At 36.6% G+C, this 22,850-nt stretch overlaps 1 protein-coding gene across 3 annotated transcripts in view; it reads left to right on the top strand.

Annotated features, from left to right (window-relative positions):
- Nucleotides 1-22,850, top strand: part of Pals2 (protein associated with LIN7 2, MAGUK p55 family member) — a 97,328-nt gene that overhangs the window by 55,693 nt on the left and 18,785 nt on the right. For 2 of the 3 annotated variants that reach the window (XM_085691085.2, XM_085691081.2), the window contains exons 4-10: nucleotides 2,353-2,505; nucleotides 3,130-3,357; nucleotides 13,677-13,718; nucleotides 15,141-15,272; nucleotides 17,024-17,123; nucleotides 17,429-17,497; nucleotides 19,926-20,087. In XM_085691085.2, the coding sequence (XP_085547211.1) occupies nucleotides 2,353-2,505; nucleotides 3,130-3,357; nucleotides 13,677-13,718; nucleotides 15,141-15,272; nucleotides 17,024-17,123; nucleotides 17,429-17,497; nucleotides 19,926-20,087 (886 nt within the window). The remainder of the gene's footprint in view (nucleotides 1-2,352; nucleotides 2,506-3,129; nucleotides 3,358-13,676; nucleotides 13,719-15,140; nucleotides 15,273-17,023; nucleotides 17,124-17,428; nucleotides 17,498-19,925; nucleotides 20,088-22,850) is intronic. The other variant, XM_085691082.2, reaches the window with a different exon arrangement.

The raw sequence follows: 22,850 nt of genomic DNA, 5'->3' as shown, positions 1-22,850 counted from the left end.
GACCCATGTCTGTGGGATTCCCATTGCCATCTTTACTGGGGTGTTTAGTTGAAGAGACAAAGCTATTGTCATCATTGTCGCACTTCCTGAGTTTATCTGGTTGATTTTCTGTTGTGTTATTTACTTATAGAAGTTTTAATTAAAGAACGGATGATTCGCTTCTCAGGTGAACTACTTTAAACTCAAATACATCTTTAATGATGTTGCTGTATCAGAAGATGTAGAGTACCTGGTTCACTACCAGTGTTGGTACTGAAATCAGTTCCTTGTTTAAGGGCTGTGACCATCTAATCCTTTCTTTGAAATTGTCTCAACTGGGTAATATTCAGATACTTTCTTATTTGGAGGTGTGTTATTGTTTCTTTTGGGGGATGGGGTCCGGTTACATAGTACAAGCTGGCCTCTAATTCACCATTTCTCTCCTGCCTTAGTCTTCAGAGTGCAAGCATTATAAGAATGCATCACCACAGTGGGCTAATATTGTGCAGCTGTTATTTCCTAACAACCATTTACCTCTAGATAAACACAAATTAATAATCCTTGCCTAAATCATTATTTTCACTTGGGATTATAAATAGCATTTTCCAAATTGTCTCATTCTGTCTGTGTCAGGTGGCATTGTTCTGTAAACACAGAACTTATCTTCAGTGCCCTACTGACCTGTGACATTTCCTCCATGAAAGGCAGCAAAATGATGGGTCCTTTTCTTTACCAATTTTCAAAGTAAGAGTTGTTGAAAACATCAGCTTCAAATGATAGCAAATAATGCTTTTAGTCCTTTTATTTGCTAAATAGCTTTGTGAACCTGTAAGGTTTTCCCCCTAAATGTGGAGTTTCAATTCCTTATGATAGTTATCCCTTTTGCATTCAAATTACCCTGACTTTAACCAGGGACCAGCAGCCTTTTAGTACATGAATCTGGAGCACATGAAAATTCTTGACCAGAGAGATAAAATTGTATTAATAGTGTGTCATGTAGTCACAGGAGCAGAAAGCCCTGCCTTAAAATAGAGGTTCCAGTTACAGCTTTGAAAAACTTCCAGTGTTATTAGAAAAACCTCTCACATAGAGATTTCTGAGTTCTTTTCCTTTTTCAAATTTTTATGTGTGTATGTGTATTTGCATGTGTGTTTTATGTGTATGCATGTATACAAAGTCTAGTGATCAAATCTGCTGTTTTCCTCAGTTATTTTTCATCTTTTCCTCCCTCCCTTTCTCCCTCCCTCTCATCCTCCCTTTTTGAGACAGTTTGTCACTGGACTTGGAGTTTACCAATTGGCCAGCAAGACCCAGAGATACTCTTGTGTCTACTTCACAGAGCTGGGATTGCAGATAATCAACACTGTACCCAACTTTTTATATACGTACTGGGAATCTGTACACAGAACTTATGTTTGGGGACAAGCACCTTACTGACTGAGCCATCTTCCTAACCCTGCTTTAAATTTCTCACAGTATCTTTATGAAATTGTCAGGAATTACCAGTTAAGCCAATACCCAGATTGTTTCTGTCTTGAATGTGTTGGTACTTTCTAGCCCTACTTCTATTTGTCGTGTTTGAACTTGTATTCTGTGTACTCCGAAATTCTTTAGTTTAGTGTTATGGCAAGTATTGAATTAAAACTTAACTCCTTTAGAATAAGGAATTTTTTTAGTACTTAATATACAAAAAAGGCAACTACACAGTTTCTAGACGACCACCTCAAGAATCATCTGTCTAGCATACACATAATAAACATAGAAAGGAAATTGAACTTTATATCTATAACCATTTCTGATTTTTTAATCCAAAACATATAGACTAAAACCTTAATTGCTAATATGCAATTTCATATTAATGATAGAAGTTGTTGATAATTTTTTCTCTTAGGCATCTTTTAAGCATACCTTTTATACATATAAACATTCACATTACTAGTATCAACATAGTAGAACTGAGAGTCTCTATCATTTGACAGTTTTTGTACCTTATGAGTAGATGAATAGAGATTAGTGGTAAAGTCCAAAGAAGATGCTGACAGTGTTGATAGGAAATCTGTCACCTCCCTCTACCAGCCTTAGAAACCCAGGCTTGGTTTCTAGTGAACATGACACTTTAAAAATAGGAGACTAAATTCTACCAGACTCTTCAAACCTGAAAACCTGAATATGATACTGTTTGATGTTAATAAAATGATCTAGTTTTAGTTTTCTTAAAAATATTATATATGTATTGTGTGTAATTCATACTGGGAATTTAATGTGTCCTGAGAAACTTTTAGTACTCCACAGTGATAATGAACTAATAAATTATTTTTAGCAACTTGTTCCATCAGTAGCTAATAACCACAGGCTGTTTTGACTCCTTAACAGTCGCTCCTGGAGGCCCATGATATTGTGGCATCAAAATGTTATGATTCGCCTCCCTCAAGCCCAGAAATGAATAATTCTTCTCTCAATAATCAGTTATTGCCAGTAGATGCCATCCGTATTCTTGGTATTCACAAAAGAGCTGGAGAGCCACTGGTGAGTAGATGAGTCACTGCTGTCTTAGATGTGAAATGTCGTGCGCCCAGTCTCAGCTCCCGACACGCTGTTGACACTGTGCTCGTGCTTATTTTGTCAGTCATGTAGCCTGTGAAACACAACCAGATGAGACTTTAAGCTTACTTAGAAGCTATACATATGCCAGTGGGAATAGGAAAACTGTTCCATTTCTTCCTAGCCTTTTAGAAATGATGTGTTTGCTTAGTAATGATAACACCAAAACCAGGAAGAATGTTGTTACTCAAAGTTGAAGTAAAAGGGGCTCTATTGGGTAGTGAAGTTAACTACTGTGTCTTACAATTTTTTTTTATTTGTGGTTCCTGAAAACAGTGATGTGGCAAACAGGACAAGTCAGGAATCACTGTTGCTTCCTGAAGCTTCGTTTGTCTGTGGAATACAGCTGGATTTTAAGGGTTAGCCCATTTGTATTGGTGTTCTGATGTCACAGTTGCACTGACTTTATTGACACTGGATAGGAAATAGCATGGGAAAGGAATTCACTTACCTGGTTTCAGAATTATTTTATTTGTATTCAAAATGTTTACATATTTATTCTTAGTGAGATAAATCTTTGCTTTTTTTTTTTAATAAAATTTCCTCCAGGGTGTAACATTTAGGGTTGAAAATAATGACCTGGTAATCGCCCGAATCCTTCATGGAGGAATGATAGATCGACAAGGTCTGCTTCATGTGGGAGATATCATTAAGGAAGTCAATGGACATGAGGTTGGAAACAATCCAAAGGAATTACAAGAGTTGCTGAAAAATATTAGTGGAAGTGTCACCCTAAAAATTTTGCCAAGTTATAGAGATACTATTACTCCTCAACAGGTTAGTAATATTTCCTGAGTCATTTTAAAAACACTTCATTTTTTTCATTATTCTATTTGCTAAATGCTTAATTATTACTATTTTGTTTAAGAGAGTTTGTCTTGGTAAAGTTTTACATTTTTATATAATACTATCTTAGTATTATAAAGGAAATGATGAAACATTTGTTTGAACATTATGAACCCTGTTATTTGGATAGTCTACAGGTAGGTGTCAGAATTTTAAGTACTATTGTTGAAAGCATTTTTGACTAAAGCATTTTTGACATCTCTTATTTTTCAAACATTGTTTTAGGGCCTCTGAGACAGCGTAGTCTAGCTTACCTCCAGGTTAGTGTTCTTGTGATATGTTAAATGACAGACAGTGCCAGATAGATTAGATTAAAGATGATCTTGGACACTTGCTTTTTCCCACATTTCACATATATTTTAGGAGAAATGAATGAATGAAGAATAGAATATGCTAATGGTAGAGATTATTTCAATCTCTTGTAATGGCTGCTCTTGTCATGACAATAATCCTAGTACTTGGGAGATTGTAAGCAGAAAGACCCCAAGTTTGGAACTTAACCTGGGATACATAGTGAGATTCCCCCCGCCCCCAAAAAAGAAAAGGTAGAGATGGCTAGCATTCTGTTTTTGAACAGTTCTTTAGGAGACAGGATATACTACTTAATCATGATTTTCTTTTATGTATAAATTAGACCTCTGAAAATAGTGAGTTTGGCTGAAATAAAGGTAGATGTCTGGTTTGTAAGAAATAAACATAGATGTCCATTTTGTATGAAATAAAGGTAGATGTCCGTTTTGTAAGAAATAAGGGTAGATGTCCGTATTAGTTCTTTTCTGTTGCTGTGATAAAATAGCCAACAAAAAGCAAATTAGTGGAAAAGAGGAGTTATTTCAACATACAGTTCCATCATTGTAGGGAAGTCGAGGCAGGAATTTTCAAACAGCCAGTGCCATCGTATCTACAGTCAGGAGCAGAGATAAATTAATACACACGTGCTGACCTGTATCTGTGCTTGTGCTGAGCTCTTTCTCTCCATTGCTACACAGCCCAGGACCTCCTCCTAGGGAATGTTGCCACCACAGCCCTTAAGTTAAGACAGCCCCCCAAAAGCATGTGGATAAGCCAATCAAGTATAGATAGTTTCTCATTGAGACTCATTTTTCCAGTTGATTGTAGGTCATCAGTTAAAACTAACCATATTACTTTACTTCATAGAGGAAAAAAAAAAAAACACTAGAACTTAGACTATCCCTGTTCTCAGACTGCTATTTTCCCCCATTTGTGACAAAATGAGACCTATTTGAACTTGAGTGTGTTGGAAGAATAAGACATAATTAAAAAATAGCAAAATAATGATACATATCACAATAATAAAATAATTTAGATTGTTTAACAAAATAATTATTAAAATGATAATTTATTATTTTATTACATGTTAATTATAATGGGATGGTAATATTTTCCTCTGTGGTCCCAACCAGAAGTCTTATAATGAAATCATCACCATGTATTAGTTACTCTCTTGTTCTGTAACAAATACTGAACAAAAGCAGCTGAAGGAGGAAAGGGTTCATTTTGGTTCACAGTTTGACAGAACAGTTCATAATGCTGGGAAGATCATGGCAACAGGAGCTTAAGGTAGCTGGTCACGTGTCCACAGTCAGGAGCAGAGAGGTGAATGCTGGTACTCAATGTTCCTTTTTTATTCAGTCCAGGTTCTAAGCCCCTGGAATAATATCATTCACATTTACTGTAGATCTTCTCTACTCAGTTAAAGCTCTCTAGGAGCACCTCCATAGATACTCCCAGAGGTGTGACGTTTCCATGCTGTCTCTCAATCCTATCTAGTTGTTGATGATCACACTGTGCAAATAATGGACTTTATAGGCAAAACAGCTCTTTGTTTCCTGTGTAAATTTTGTATTTGCTGAACTAAATAACTGACTTCAGTGAAGGACTTTTAGCTTTGGTTTAAGCATAATTTTCCCCATCCTATAATTTCTCGATTTTACCTAATTTTTAGAACTAGGGAAGAATATTCAAGTGTGGCGATTGGGTCCTATGAGCCCATACAATAGCTTCTGACATATCCTACTATGAAAAAGAGCCTCCAGCTGTACTCAAATTGGAATTTTTTCTTTCTTTCTCTCTTTTTAATAAACAGAAAATCATTATGTTTAAACAGTAATCATAAACCAAGACTGTCCTGAACAAACCTAGGGTATCTAGGAGATGCTGTGTAAAAGGAAGGGTATTTGCCCTTATAACTGACTTCTTCACTATTGCACAAGCTCCCACCCTTACCCCACTCCCAGCTACTGTGTTCCTATCTGCAGCCTGTTAATCCACAGTCAACTAAAATCTAAAAATACTAAGTGGAATATCCCTGAAATGATGCAAACTTTAAAATGTGCGTCATTCTGAGCAGTATGAGGAACTTGTTCTTCATGCTCAGTTCCACCCAGAACCTGAATCATCCCTTTGTTCAGAGTATTGTATATAGTATTTCTCCACTAGTAGCTTTCTCAGCAGAACACATGTGCTGGTATCAGTGTTTGTATTCAAGTGACTCCAACTGCATGTCACAACCTTAAAGCATAAGGACCGCCAATTCAGATATGCCAACCCAAAAGCGTTGGAGTACTTCCTATAAGTGTAATGGTAACAACTTTTAATCTAGCAAGCAAACAGAAAGATTACTATGCTGAAGTTGCCAAGATCTATGGTAACAACAGATTATCTTCTATCCATGATATTGTGAAGAAAAAGAAATAGGCTATTTGACTGTCTCATCTAAAGCTGTAAGCTATGGCCACAGAGCGTGTTAAGTGCATAGCTAACAGTAAGTTATAGAGTTTAGTACTTCTTAAGTTTAGGCAGTCATTGCAGATGTTGGACGTGTCTTCTGTGAAGTGTGGAATCCTGTGCCTTGGATCCTACTGTAGTTCTTCTGAAGAATATTGTGATAGTAGAGGCTCTCCAGCCATGGTGGTACTTTTTCTCAAAGCATGACAGTAGATCCTCTTTGTCCGAAACACTTGAGGTACTGACTTGCAGCCCAAACTCTTCTATAAGACATGTGTTGTGTATCTTACAGTATAAGAACCAGAGTAAGCTACAAGTTGTAGCTAGTTTGGAAGTTCTTCAGTTTGTATACTGCTTAGGTTTCTGGAAAGTATAAATAATTCTGCTTATAAATCCTGTGTTAACTTTTGCCTCTATGATACATGGTTTAGGGAGCTATGTATTTTGGCTCATGATTTTAGAACATTCAGTCCAGGGATATGTGGCTACATTTCTAGACTTGAAGTAGAGCATGATTGTGGAGAGGTATGACAGGACAACATTGCTCACCACAGTAGGGCTAAAAACAGAAATAGGAAGGGTCAAGGGCAAAGTATGTCCTTCAAAGATATGCTTCCCAGTGACCTATTTTCTCCACACAGGTCCCACTTCCTAATTGCCCATTCAATGTGAATTCCTCAGTGGATTTGACCCATTGAGGAAGTTAGTACCTTATAGTCCACCCACTTCTCAGTGGTTGTATACACCATCTAGGGTCCAAGAATTCAACACATGAGATTTTAGGAGACTTCTCTAAATAAGTCATAATGAGGACAAATTGATAGCAATCCTCTTTTACTTAACTTTTATGACCAGCATGGCCTAGACACCAAGATATTATAGGAAAATAAATCACAACGTATTTCATTTAACAAAATGATAGCCAGTTAAAGTTAATTTTCTGTAAAAAATTGATAGCCAAGTTGAACTTATTGAAAATATGCTGATATAGTTTCTTATAAGAAAATCCACATATTAACAAATTAAGAAAAATAACTTCAATAGAGATACAATTAAATTTAAATCAGATTCATGTTTCTTTTGTAAGGACTAATGAAGTAGGAAGAGGAAGGTCCTAACATTTGGAAGTGTAATGTCTGTATAAAGTGAGGGCATGACCGCTCTGAGATTTGGTTGAAAGGAAGGTTTTTATTGAACATATGAGGGAGAGCACAGCCAGAGGCACCTTGGCTGTGCAGGAAGAGGAAGTAGTAGACAAAACATGGCCGTGAGAGGACAGGGGAAGGTGGGGAGTGAGAGGAAAATAAAAGAAAGGGGATCAGGAAGGTACATGGCTGACATGGGAGTGTTATATAGGAATGAGAAGCTTGGGGAAGGAATCCCAAGAGCTGAAGAGGTGTAGGATAAGGGGCAGGGTGAGAGGAGCCACAGATGCCGAGTGAGCCTGGACATCAACATGACTTTGGTATGCTGAAGGGCACCAGTCATAGCCATTTGTCCTGAGTTTCTTTTGGATCTTACGGCTTCAACATCAGAAGCAAGACTCTTACTTATCTAGTCTGCCTGACACCTTGAGATAATCAACTCTAGTCCCCCATGAGGTCTCATTTCCACCCAAGTAAAAGAGCACATCATAACCAAAGGAACTCTCAATATTGTGCACAATTGTGCATTAGTGAAAGAAGTGTCCTCAAATGGTTCTGCTATAGCAAATACTAAAGTTCTAGTTTTCCTTACAGACATTAGGAATAAGTTGTATCTGATGTTAAAGTTTAGTGTGTTTGCAAACCAAGGAATTGCAATGCACTAACATACAGACATCTGGCAACACACACACACTTCACCATTCTCAGCCTCGCTGGGACAGAGCAGCTGACAGAAATACCACCCAGGATCTTAACCCAGCTTGGCACTGACAAACTACAGGCCCTGGCAGATGATGATGGAAAAGCACAACTTGCTGCTGGAGGAGGAGGGTGATCTTGTTTAGAATTTTGATGAGGCTTCAAACAATGAAGCCCACTGAACTGACTTAACTTCAAGAATAAAATAGCAATGATTTGACTGCTTTAAAAACTTTCATTTGGGATAGCATGAAACATAAATCCTTAATATCTTAAATTTCAAGATTCTTGGACACTGAAATTTTCAGTCAATTGTTGCTTATATTCAATTATTTGTCTGATATTGACTAATCCAGAAAATCCAGAGAGTAAAGTCTAAAATAAAGATAAATAAAACTTTTGCCTCAGTGGAGTTGGGGGTGGGGGAGAGAAAGAGAAAGAAAGGTGTCACTGGCATTACTTCTTGTCAATGTTTCCTTGAGGATTTGGTAAGCGTGATGTGACCAAAATATAGAGACAAAGGGACCACAAAGGAAGAAATAAAACTATAAATTTACAATTAATATAATTTATGCTTAGAACCCACTCCCAAAACTACAAATCTAGGAATAGTAGAGTTTAGCAAAGTTTTTAAAAATCAGATTAGTGTACAATAGTTTTTTAATTTGTTTTATCATTTCAAGCAACTAAAAACATAGCTAAGACTTGATTTACAGTAGAGTTACCTTAATGCCTAGCAATATATCTAACAAAATAGTTCAAGTCCTCCACACAAAAGAATTGTGAAGATATTTTAAATAAATAGAATATTATGAAAATGTCCATTTTCTTCACAGATTCAAAGATCTGTGAATCAAAAGTTCAACAAGGTTTTTCTGGTCTTGATGAGATTACTAGCCAGAACTCTCTTAGGGCAGAAAAAGAGGAATAGGACCGTTTTAATTCTTTCCCTGGCGCTGTGATAAACACCCTGGCAAAGCAGCTTTAAGGAAGAAAGGGTTTGTTCTGTCTCCCAGTTAGAAGGGAGTCACCATAATGTAGAAATCAAGTAAAAGCAGATCTTGGTCAGTAAACATTTGAACATTGAACATTGACACTAAAAATCACGGCGTAAGATCCTGTCTTAATACAATTCAGAAGAATTTGTATGTGAATCTACAATATGTTGCCTTCATTACTGGTACAGTACAGTTGGCATAGCACATTAATGGGAAGGAAGTTTAGTAATGTCTCTTAAAGTAAATGTTCATGTGTTCTAAAACTTGGTCACTTCCTAGAATAATTCTTACATATGTATAGTCACAAATTCATTAATGAGCATGTAAATCCTAAAACATTATGTGCATATATTATGGTACTTTTTTATTTTAAAATGACTATATATTTCTTTAATTTACGTAGGTGGAATTAAAGCTGTATCCAGAAGGAAAAACAGAGAGTTGAATACAAGATCTAAAGTAAAGGTTGTCTTGCTTGGGGAAGCCAGGATAATGGGTTGAAATGAAATGAGGGCAGGAGAACTGGGTTTCTTTCTAATTTATGTTTTGGTTGGCAAGCCCATGGTTCTTTATTATGTAATTGACTAAATAAATAGATGCAGCTTATGTAATTCAAGTGTAATTTTTAAAGGGATACAGTTTTGTAAACGCGACTATTCCTATGCACCTGTAACACCATTAACACAATGAGACAGTAAGCTTGCCTGTCACCTGAGTTCCGTGTACCCCTCCTGCTTCCTGCCTCACTCCAGGCAACTGCTGTCTGCACTCTGTCATCGTAACTTAGTTTGCGAATCATCTCATACTACTTTGGATTTCACCTTTTTAAAGTATTTTTGTATTCATTGATGATTTCATGTGTGCATATAATATGTTTTGATTATATTCACTCTTCCCAGAGCCACCTCCACTCTCTCCTGATATTGTGTCCTCCATTAATTCATGTGTGGGGCCTGGACTCTGCCTCGCTCAGAACCCTTCAGCTGTTGAAGGCTCCTTAGACAGAGCAGAGGCTCATGAGGCCCTCCTCCTTCATGCTGTACTGTTGGCTGTGTTGATCTTGGGCAGGCCTTGTCTGGGAAGGCACAGCTGCTGAGAGCTCCTGAGTCCAGCACCAGTCTGGTCCTGTTAGGAAGAGCTGGTTCATGCTGGTCCTCCCCGACCTCTGGCTCTCACAGTCTTTCCACCTCCCTCATCCTTGGTGGTCCCTGAGCCTTGCAGGAAAAGAATATAATAAAAATGTCCCATTTGTTGCTGGACACTTCATAGACACTTAATCTTTGCTCTTTGACCAGTTGTGAGCTTTTTCTTTCACCACTGTGCACCACACAAACTTCTCTGAGAGCTGCACTAACCTGGCTTTATTAGGCAATTTGATACTATGTCCATTTAGCATATGAGCTCCCTAACCTTATACTGAGTGAGTTTACTCAGACCCAAAATGACCGTTTTTTTTTTGTTTGCACTCATATATAAATCATAGAGTCAGATTTTTTAGTTGTGTGTCTAATTTGAAGGTTCTGTAGAATCTAGCAAACTAAAATGAATTTCAGTTTTTACCTGGGTTCTTTCAGAATAAATTTGCATGATTTATGCACTTTGCTTACTTGTATTGATAGTTTATACCTTTTTATTGATCTAGTATTTCATTGTATGAATATACCAGTTTGTTTATATATAAATTGCCTGGAGAACTTTTTGTTACTACCAGTTTTGGGCTATTACAAAACAACTAGGGAGTATAAATACCTAGGGACTGAAAGAGTTGATAATTTGGTAGTCATATGTAGAAATTTTAGAGAAAAAACTTCCCAGGAATGACTGTAACAGGTTACAGTCCCATCAGCATTGTACGAGTTTCTTTTACTCAGTGCCTTTGTTATATTTAATATGACCACTCTTTAGTTTTAGTCGGTATAATAGGCATATAGCAGTAGCTAATTGCAATTTTAATTTGTGTATCAGTACAGGTGAATAAGATTGACCGTCTTATCATGTGCTTTTCTCCCATGCTTATATCCACTTTGGTGAAGTCTTCTTGTCCTTGTCTATATTATATTGTTCTCTTATTTGACTTTGGAATTCTTTTGTATTCTGGTGCTGCTAGTTTTATGTTAACTTGGCACAGCTAAAGTCATCTAAAAGGAAGGAACCTCAATTGAGAAAAATGCCTCCAAATATCAGTCTATAGGCAAACTTGTATAGAACGTTTTCTTAATTAATGATTGATTTGGGGTAGGAGGTAGACCATTGTAAGAGGGGTTACCCCTGGATTCTATAAGAAAGCAGGTAGAGCAAGCCAGTAAGCAGCACCCTTTGTGGCCTCTGCATCAGCTCCTGCCTCCAGGCTCCCGCCTGGTATGAATTTCTGCCTTGGCTCCCTCAATAGACTGTGATTCAGGGTATTTAAGCCATTTAATAAACCCTTTCTTCCCCAAGATGCTTGGTTATAATGTTTATTAACAGCAATATTAACCCTAAAACACCTGCATACAAATGTTGTATCAAAATTGTAATTTGCAGAGATTTTCATCCAGTTTTCAAACTTGAAATTATCCTTCCTTGCCTCATGAGTGCTGAGATTACAGTCACGTACCGTCATGCCCAGCTCTGGGTTCAAGTCCTTTTTATGTGCTCTGTGGTCTACTAAACAATTTGAATTCCTCCTATAATCTCTTGAAAATAGGAATATACTATGTACAATTTATGTGTTTATTTTATTGGTCTTGTTGGAACAGGTTCTCACTCTCTAGCCCACGTTGGCCTTGAAGTCTTGGGAAATCTCTTACTTTAACCTCCCAAATGTTAGGCTTATAGGCACAAATCAACACAATTGGTTGTACTAAGTACTGTGTGCTAATTGTTTCATATTTGCCATTTCTGGTTTTTTGTTTGTTTTCGGGTTTTTTGTTTTGTTTGCGGTTTTTTGGGGGGCAGTTGACTCGGTTAGTTGATTTGTTCCATTTTTGCAGCACATTGTCATGTTGTCCAGGCTGGCCTCCTATTCACTGTGTAGTTAAGGATGACTTTAAACTAATCCTTTTGCTATTTCCCAAGTGTTAGGATTACAGTGCATACCACTACACCTGGGTGTTCTGGACTATTCTTTGACTTTTCTTCCTGTTCTGAGTTTTCTGCTCCTATTTCTTTGCATGCCTGCTCATGTTTGCTTTGTTGTTGTTGTTAAATTTAAACTTTTGGAGGGTTTGAGAATTAGTATGTGAAAACTTTATTTTACATTATGTTTACCCTTCTTTGTTCACAGCAACCTTCTCTTAAATATGTGACCTCCTCTTCCAAAACTATTATTGTTAAACAACACACACAACTTACTGAACCCATCTGATGTAACTTTTGTGCACAAGTGTTTAGAGCTGACCGTTTGGGACTCCATAACACACCAGGGGCTCTTGTCCTTGGAGATGACTGCCTGGAGCTCTTTGTGTAGATGTGGAAACTTGAAATTTCCCCCTCATCATTGGCATGTGGGCTGGTATATTATCATCATGTAGGTCTTTTTTGGCCACTTACCGTTGCCACAGAGTGCTCCTAATCTTTTGATATAATAAATAGTTTAATATGTACTAGTATTGTATATAAATTACTTCACATGTGTCTGATTAATATAACTGCTGAATCCATTCCCAGAAGTAGATTACAAGGTCAGAGGGTTTATGTCTTTGTGATCTTGGTTCTTACTGCCAAATTGTTCTTCCAAGATTGGTTAGAACATTCTTTCACCAGCCTGTTAGGAAAATCCCTATTAGCCCATAGTTTTATCTGCAGAATGTCAAATATCTGAATTTTTTTATAGTTGATAGGAAGAAAGTGTTGTCCCAATAGAATTTTAATTTTTATTTCTACTCTTAATAGTTTAAGGATCTGTGCTCCAAAGCTATTGGACTTCCTTTTCTCTACTGTCTATTTTAAATTGTTGGTTATTCAGGTTTTCCTTTGATGGTAAGAGTACAGAACTGAAATATTTTATTCAGTGTTTAGTAACTTAAGAATGTTCAGTTGGCATTCAGAAACTATTATTGCAGTTCATAGAATACAGTAAGTCATTATATTCTATTTAATGATTTTAAGGATTTTATGAAACTCCTAGTTCAAAGGCTAGGACAATTGATTTTTTTCAGACAAATTTTACCAAAGTAAAACCAGATTAATCTGAGTTTTAGAGCTTGAGGGTAATCTTCTAAAAGCAGTTTAAATAAGCCAAAGAATTAATGCCTTTTGGTAATCCTTTTACATCTGAGTTGGATATTGGCCTTTCTGAACAGGGAAATAAATGTTTGAAATTTAGAAAACGCTTGTAACCTTGCAAAGTATTATCCCACAACCAAGAATGATAAACACCCTCACTTAGGTGACTTGAGGTTTTCCATTCGGTGGGCTTTCTCCAAAAGTAAGAAATATACTGCTATTTTTATAACTTCACATACAGTCCCTTCTCTGCCTCATGTCAAATGCCTATGACTTTTTGCTTGTGTCATTAATCCTTCTTTATCGGTATTATAACCTGTGGACAATTAATTAGGGAGGCAGTGGCTTTACCAAATGAGTGATGTAATGAAATGAACTAGTAGCTTACTTATATTTTAAGTTGTAAGTTAAAAGTTTGTTTTCTTTATGCAATTGAAAAATATACTTTTATTAGAGTTACGCCAGTATGGAGAGGCATCCAGCCCACGTTCGTCAGGTATGATATGTGAGAACATTTTCTGGTATTCCTGTTGTTCTGTCTTAGCCATCAACTAAATTTACCTCGATTAAACTTTGTCATCTTGAATTGTTCATCGCCAGAGCCTTGAGCTGCATGCCAAACTTGTTAGCCACGTGTCACAGTTTAGCAGTCTTAGTATTGTTTGCGTGCTTGCTTCTTAGATACTTCTAAAATTTATCTTAGGAAAATATAGCTTCCTGGTGTGTTTAAGCATTGATTTTATTTTTAAGGCTTTGTCAAGTTATTGCAGATGGTCTAGAGCTTTCTATCAAGATCGCATATACCCAAAAGTTTAAAAATATCTTCCTATGCATCTTTCACATTTGATAGTTTTTTGAGCATACTAATAATACAATATATGTACTTGCACTGTTTGAATATTTTGTTTGTTTTTAGTTGTAGATGTATGATACACATGAAAAATAACATTGTTAGTTTGGCTAATTGTATGCATTTCTGCTTACTAGAATTTTTCTGCTGATTAATGCTGAAAATTTTCTGTACAAAATTTGAATTTCTATAAATATGTATGAAGCATGTCTATTTTAAGAAGACAGTTGATTTAAACTTTTCATCAGATATTAAAAATGGTTAATTAGAATTCAAATTAAATAAGCAGTATGTTGCAAGCTCTGGAGATCTTAAGTAGCAATGTAACTGGCATACTTTTATTAATAAAACAAATTTTAGAGAAATGTGTATGTTTTAATTTAAATTGGAAAATAGTTAAGACCTTTCTAGTATTTTTGTCTGTTAAGTAACTTAATGCTGATCTAAATTTAAGCATAAAAATCATGGTAAGGTAATTTTAAGAAATTATTTTTCTCATTAGTTTTGGCAAGTGTAACTGATTAAAATACACTATTAGAAGTAAAACTGAGTCATTAATTTTTACGGTTACTGAATATATTTCAGGTCTCACTTAAAGATGACCTTTGTTTTTTTATTTAGACTTCAAGGTGTCTGTGCACTCTCTGATAGGTCAGAAATCCATGCTTTAACTGCACCCACTGTTTCAGGATTTTAATTGCAATGGCATTTACTTAAATTAAAAACTATGCAGTGTTTGTTGGGAAATCAAGTGAAAAGATTGGAGAAAGTGGAATAGAGTGGTTGTCACACTTGTTGGTGTCAGTGTAGGTCTTAAGAGTGGTAGAGCAGTCACAGAAAAGAAAAAGGAGCTTTTAAAATGCACAAAATTGTAATGTACCATACATGTATAATTTTCAATAATACCAAATCATTATATTAATATTCTAATACATTGGTTTTTATTTAGGAGAATAAGTTTTTTGTCTGAAATACTTACTGTCTGTTACAATTAAACCACAGTGGTTTGGTTTCAACATCCAGTGCTTAATGTTACACATAAGGCTTTTTCACTGTGCTGTGTTTTAGGTATTTGTCAAGTGTCATTTTGATTATAATCCATTCAATGATAACCTGATACCCTGCAAAGAAGCGGGACTGAAGTTTTCAAAAGGAGAAATTCTTCAGATTGTAAACAGAGAAGACCCAAATTGGTGGCAGGTTAGTATTATTCTCAAAAATCCCTCAACTGTTTTTTGTGTTTTTAATCTTTGATCTGGCTGGTATCTAAAAGTTTAGGAAGCATTTGTTCTCATGATTTTTCCTGCACGAACAGCTCCTTCTTTATGTCTGTTAACTTTGTGGACAGAAGACCAAATTGAGAGAGAATTTGTGAGTAGCTGTTAATGAAAGCAGACATAACCTGCCTGCGGCACTGCCTCTGGTCTAAGGTGAAGCAGTTCTCTCACATGGGCAGTCGCCTTCAAATATGTTGTACACCAAGAAGAACCCACTTGGAATCATTGTTTGTCAATGTTTCCTAATCTGTTTTTGCAGTTGTTTATATCACTTGATAAACACAGTGTTCAAAATTGAAGAAAATGACAAATAGAAACCTAAAATCTTTTCCATTCTCAGAGCTGATTATGGTCTCAGGGTGAAAGAAGAAAGGCTCCTGGACCTGGTACCAAATATAAAAGTAACAGTTGCTGGTAACGGGTGTTAACAGTTGTGAATTTAATGACTTATACAGAGGGATGGTCTGCAGGATAAGAACAGCCTCAGTGCAGTGTGCCCTGCCTGTAAATAAAGACACTTTTAGTATTAAGTGCACCATGGTAAGATGACTAAGAAATGGGTTCAGTAAACAGAGTTTATGATTTCAAGAGGTCTTTACTGAAATACTTAGAAGCTTTCTCACTGTACTGCCTATGGCTGATGGTTTCATGTCCCCACCCCCGGCCAGGTATCCCTGCTTTATTTTCTGTGCATGCCACCTCTTAGATCTCTAACCTTTCACCGTCATTTGAGTCTCTTTCTTCATTTTGACAGATTTACTCTAATTCCACTTTTCAAGGTTACTAAAAACTGAGAAATAGATTTTTCTGTCCCTTATAAGGAGAAACACACTAACACTGTGATGTGGGTAATTGCCATTTAAAAATATTACTTGTTTTGGGGCTAAAGAGACGGCTTAGCTTGTTAAGAGTCCTTGCTGCTCTCATGGAGTTCCCAGCACCCATGTTGGGGTTGCTCACAGCCTCCCGGAACTCCAGCTTCAGGAGCTCTGTGCACCTCTTCTAGCCTCTGGGTGCCTACACTCATGTAATCATGCACACAGACACAAACACATAAATAAAATATTTTTACTTTATTTTATTCACTTTGATGGTAAGATACTACTAAATGGTTTACCTGTTTTAAATTCATTACTTTGGTATATGCAGATTCTTATTAGGATGAATTAAAATTTACGTTCTGTATTCCCAGTATCCTTTCTATTGATTTAGCATTGGGAAATAACAACATTCTAGGATTGAGGTTAGTAGTCAATGGCTTGTAAAGGATACTGGATGAGACTCTCCCTTAACACTTCTTTGTATAAAATAGCATTCTTGTTTCCTTTCTTTGACTTTGTCTCTGTCTTTCTCTTTCTCTCCCACCCACCCTCTCCTCCTCCTCCTCCTCCTCCTCCTCCTCCTTCTTCTTTCTCTCTCTCTCTCTCTCTGAAACATTTACATTCGAGGAGCCTGTGCATTATTGTTAATGAGAGTTTCAAAACATCACTACCAGTTACCATGCATGTGGTTCCTAGTATGGTGGTGTTGAAATGCTTTAACATAGTTCCATGGATTGAAAGGTTATTTTTCTTTTCAAACTAAATTTAAGTGATCAGCAGTTGTCCTACAGTTGTCCTACTTAGTAAACTATTGTCTAAAATTTTGGTCACTGAGATATTAATTTGTTTCTAGGCTAGTCATGTGAAAGAGGGCGGAAGTGCTGGTCTGATCCCAAGCCAGTTCCTGGAAGAGAAGAGAAAAGCATTTGTTCGCAGAGACTGGGACAATTCAGGTGAAGAACTGAACTCAAGAAACAGGCGGGCTGGGCACACCTTTCTTTGCTTCTTTTTTCTGAATACACAAATCAGTTTATTTGAACTACATGGAGAATTAATCTTGCCTGTGCATCTGCTTTTTCCTCCCTATAGTAAGTTTTGATCTTTTTCTGCCACCTACTGGTAGAGTACCAAAATTCAGTGACAAATTCACCCTTCCCTTAGGAGGTGATTCTTCTACCTCCTCATAAAACATGATTGGGCAATTTAAACTCATATCTTGATGTATCTTCTAAATTATACTGGTCTTGTCTTCCTTCAGGACCCTTTTGTGGAACTATAAGCAACAAAAAAAAGAAGAAGATGATGTACCTCACAACTAGGAATGCAGGTGTGTTTAAAATCCCTTTGAAAGATCAAAATAAGTAGCTTTATCATTAGTTAACTTGTTTTAGTCTCTGAATATGTAATTTGAAGTGAATGCAGTTTATATTAGTGCCATTTACTGAGTCTGGCATGTGAACACATGATAAATGTAATACAAAGAAATTGTTATTTAAGTCCCAACTTGAATATCATTTACAGCAGAATGAAGTTACTAGGATTTATGCTTGTATTAATGCAGGGGGAATGTTATTGTCAATACTTATATAGGGCATTTCGGTATAGTTATGTGTGTGACATTCCTAATGAACAGGGTGACTTTATGAAGGTGTTAGAGTTAGGACTAAGGAGAACTATATGCCACCATAACATTGTCACGTGCATTTTTGCAAAAGTGGCACTGGACCAAATAACTCATCTAATCTAGTGAGAGTGTTATAATAGTCTTTCTCAAATCTTTTAGGTTTTGAATTTTTTGAGAGAAAGTATTTCTATATGTTTAGGCTGGCTTAGAATTCACTAGTAGTGCAGGCTAGCATGAAAACAGTTATCTTCTACTTTCATTAGGTATCTCAGGCCGCCCTCAAACTCTAAATCCTTTTGCCTTTCTCTAAATCTTTCATCTTAAAGAAAGGATCTTGTTTTTTTTTAAAGGAAACGTAATGGCAATCATGATAAGATTGTTTTAAAGTTAAACATATCAAATCATCAAGGTGTATATTTTAAGAATAAACAATTCCTATTTATCATTTATGCCTCAAAAACTGAAATGTTTTTTTAAAAAATCCTCAAATCAAAGGCCTAGGGTGTAGTCATTCCTTAGCATGTACAGAGTACTGAATTCAATCCCCAGAGCTAGAAAGGCAAATAAAAGAAAACTTTTTTTTATTTGATGAAACCATCAGACCAATTGGGTGCATTACAGATTTAAACAAAAAAAATTTTTGCATGTTTCAAGAGACAAATGCAAATTAAAGCTACATTGAGATTATCATCCTATACAGAATGGTATGCATTGAGAAAATTATATTCTGGCAGGGATATGGACAAAAAGGAGTGGTTCTGCACTAACAGTAGGAATTAAACTAGTTCAGCCATTGTAGAAATCAGCATAGAATAGAATAGCATTGCCCACATTACACTGTCTCCCCACTCCTGGATATTTACCAGAGGGACTCAGAATAACACCACAGAAATATTCTACATCATTGTTAATTGCACAACGGTTCACAAGAACTAAGTTACGGAACAAGCCTAAGTGGCCGTTAACAGAAGAAATTAAATGTGGTACGTATATATTACAGAATGAAGTTTCTTTTGCAGGAAAATAGGTGACAGCTAAAGATAATCTTGTTTAACAATTTAAGTTGGTTTTAGAAACACAAACAATATGTTTTTCTCCTACTTGTGGACTCTAGATTTTATATAGATACATAAAGTCATATATGTACAGTTGACATTAAAGGAAAAGGGAAACTGTCTATGGAAGTAAAAAGAGTGAGAGAAAGGATGAGAAAAGGAAAGGTATCAGGCTGCAAGGAAATGTGCTCAAAGTGCATTGTATGTCTTTCTGAAATTGGCAAAAAATGGAAGCTATCATATTTATTTTTCTTGACTTCAAAGCTACCCCTACACTAGTAATAATAAACACAGCATAAACAATCATACTGAAGGAGAAATTAATTGGTTTAATTTACTATGAAGAAATTGTACAAAGAAGGAATTGTTAAGATAATAAAGTAAGGATGAAGTGTTATTACTGCAGGTAGAGTCAAACAGTGTTGATGGGTGACCTGATAGTTCAGAATCACTTTGGTTTTATTATTCATTAACTATATATCGTTAATTTTTTTTTAGCAAAGTTTGTAATGTTTTCATTGACTTAGTTTATAGGTTGGGGCAATAGTCTACTGAAAATGCTCTTTTCTCCAGCATTTTATGTTATGTATAAATTCTAGGATCTCGGTGTTTAAATATGAGGGTGCTGTCACTGGAGCTGGCCTGCTCAGCCTGTACAAGGGAAACAGCCAAGCAGGTGTCCTCTGTTCTCTCTACTTCACACACACTTTTTAATGTAAATTGCATAAACGGTAATTTGATTGATGTTAAGGTAGTCATTTCTACTGACAAATTGCTGATAAGAAGCCTTTAATGTGTAGAGTATTGATAAATACACATGAAACTCAAGAATTTTCTTGCATAGTAAATTAATGTCTAAGGGCAAATGAGTGGATACAAACATTTAAATCAAGATATAAAATAATTTTCTGTGCCCTACTAAATTTGTAAGAACAAGCCTATGTCAGACATGCACAAATCAAGTGATAGTTAACTATCAAGACAAGAAGACCATTAGCATGCAGAATACTGAGATATCTTTCTGTGTATATAAAGTATAACTGACTATAATGTTGTCCCATTACTTTCACATTTAGAGTTTGATCGCCATGAAATTCAGATCTATGAGGAAGTAGCAAAAATGCCACCCTTCCAGCGAAAAACATTAGTGTTGATAGGAGCTCAAGGTGTGGGCAGAAGAAGCTTGAAAAATAGATTCATAGTGTTGAATCCTGCTAGATTTGGAACAACCGTGCCATGTAAGTCTTGTCTTTCCATTTGTTGGCCAGAAAATGAGTTGGGTATATGGAGAAAAGGATTTTTATTAACTAACATTAATTGTAGGTAAAATGTGGTTCTGCCAATGAGCATGGAGAGTAGACAGTACTGAGAATCCACATGGCCCTGTCACTGTCTTCGGTAGTGTGATGGCTGCTGTTCAGCAGTAGGCACATCTGTACACTCTTCATTCCAGAAGCTAAAGGCAAATGCATGCATTTAAAAATTGTGGCAAATTACATGTATTTGGATTTTCTTGTGTAACTGTTACCCATCTATTTGTATTTTTTACCCAGTATAGTATATTTAAAAGGAGAAAGCCTACTAGGTACTCAAATATTCAGTAAGGCAGTAGCTTTGTGAATTTAGGTAGTCTGGTACAAATTGCATCTCTTGGCCCTGCAGGTTCATAATAAACCTGATCCTTTGAAATCAAGTCCTCTACAGGAGACAATATTTGTTAAACTTACTGAGACTATATGTAATAATGCTGATGAGAAATAGAACCATCTAGGATCAGACAAAATTTGTAATCTTCATTTTCACCTATCTTTTGCATATTTACATAGAAAATTTAGTGATGTCAGAGATGGCATAGGTGGAGAGTTCAGATAATCACTGATGTTATAATGCTTGCTGCACATTTGACAAGAAGCATGAGCAAGTGGCCTGGTAGGAACAACTTAATGGAAGAGAAGAATTTATTTTCTGAAATTTTCCTCGACTCTTTTGCTGTTAGACTGGCTCATGGTAGGGTGGAACACCATGGTAGCAGGAGTATGTGGAAAACGAGATGGCTCAAATCATGTTAAATAGGAAGCAGAGAATAAGGAAGTTAACCAGAACCAGGAATAACCTTCCAAGCCATGCTCCCAATCATCAGCTTTCTTCTCTGACCCAGTTCCGCCAATGGGGGATAGTTCATATTCCAACCGTAGAGCACTGTGGCCTCTTCACTCCCACAAAATCCTATCGCCTAAAGCTGATTTTAGTGTGCTAGGACTTAGGGTTTATTTGTATTAGTTTCATTTTCGCTTATTTGAGATTTATTTTTCTATTATTGTTTATTAGGTGTGACTCTGTGTATACATTGGGTACAATGTGAGTGTAGGTGCCACAGAGACGAGGCACAGAACACCCCACTCCTCCCAAGTTGGAGTTACAGACAGTTGTGAGCTTCCTGGCAGAGTGCTAGGAACTGAACTCAGATCCTGTGGAAAAGTCTCAAGTGCTCTTAACTTCTGAGCCATCTCTATGGTCCCTAGTTTTCGTTTTAGTTTTTAAAATATTTTATTTTTTACTCAGTAGCATCTTCCCTTTCAGTGTTTTCACATATGTTTCGTTTGGGTTGCCTTCCTCTTGAGCTGTCCCATCTCCCTGCTCGTCCTCTCCACTCACACCCTCTGCCCTCAGTGTTCGGTTCCATTCTCACCATATGTGTGCTGTTACCCTCCCCGTGTCCTTCCTTACACACTTTTCTCCCCTTGTGTCCCTTTTCTAGTTTCATGACTTCTGCCCTCACACATTACCACAGAAAATACACATATGCACACATACAACCACACAACTAGGGTTGCAAACCCTAGTTTGCATGAGGAACATGACGTGTTTATCTTTCTTAGCCTGAACTACCTCATTTTAATATCATTTTCAATTCTATAAATTTTCTTGCATATGTCACTTTTCTTTATAACCAAATAAAATAAAATTCTAGTGGTATGTGTGTGTACATTATTCATTTATTAGTTGAAGGGCATGTAGGTTGATTCCATTTCTTTGTAATTTTTTAATAGAGCAATAAACATTGATAACAGAGTCCTTTGGATACATGCCTAGAAATGGTCTGCCTGTGCCATATGCTAGTTGTGTTTATGGTGGTGGTGGTGGTGTGTGCGTGGATATATTAGGCTTCATGTAGTTGTATGCACATGCAGATGTTGCACAAAAGTTGATGTTGCTTATCTTCTTCTTTTGCCCCCTTCCCTCACTTTTGAGATACAATCTGTCACTGTACCTGGATCTTACTGTTTTGAATAGGCTGAAGAGCAGTGAACTTCATGAATCCGTCTGGTTCTGCATCCCACTGCACCCCTGTCACCTCATCTCTCAGACAAGCCCCAGTATTTTTTTTTTCAAATGTGTATGGCTTTTTTTTCTCATGCATGTGTGTTCATCACATGCTTGCCTGGTACCCACAGAGGCCAGAAGAGAAGAGGATATTGGATCCCTGGAACTGGAATTAAACCTAAGTGGTTATGAACCATGATGTGGTGCTGAGGATTGAACCCAGGTCCTTTTAAAGAGAGTGGTTAAGAGTGCCCTTAACCACTGAGTCATTCTCTATCCTGGTGCCCAGCTTTTATGTGGGTGCTAAGGAACCAAACTTGTCTGACAAGCACCTTACGGGCTGAACCATCTCCTTATCCCATTGTAAGTTTTTTGCAGCCCTCAACGCTGATTTCATAATGATTGCACCAGTTTGCACTCCCACCAACAGTGAGAAAGGATTCCTCCTCCGGACCCTTACCAGCATTGGCTACCATTGCTATTGATGGTAACCATTCAGACCAGGGTGAAACAGATCTCAGAATAGTTCTAATTTGCATTATTCTGATGATTGAGAATATTGAACACTTGTTAAAAATATTGGTCATTTGTATTTCTTCTTTGGAGATTGTCTTGTATCTCATTAGTACATTTATTGTTAGTGGGGTTGTTGGTGGTTCATTTTCACAGTTCTTCAT

The sequence above is a fragment of the Myodes glareolus genome, chromosome 6 (assembly GCF_982192425.1).
Source record: "Myodes glareolus chromosome 6, mMyoGla1.1, whole genome shotgun sequence".
Classification (NCBI taxonomy): Eukaryota; Metazoa; Chordata; class Mammalia; order Rodentia; family Cricetidae; genus Myodes; species Myodes glareolus.
The sequence above is the reverse complement of the archived record's forward strand: the minus strand, read 5'-3'. Positions and strand labels throughout refer to the sequence as shown.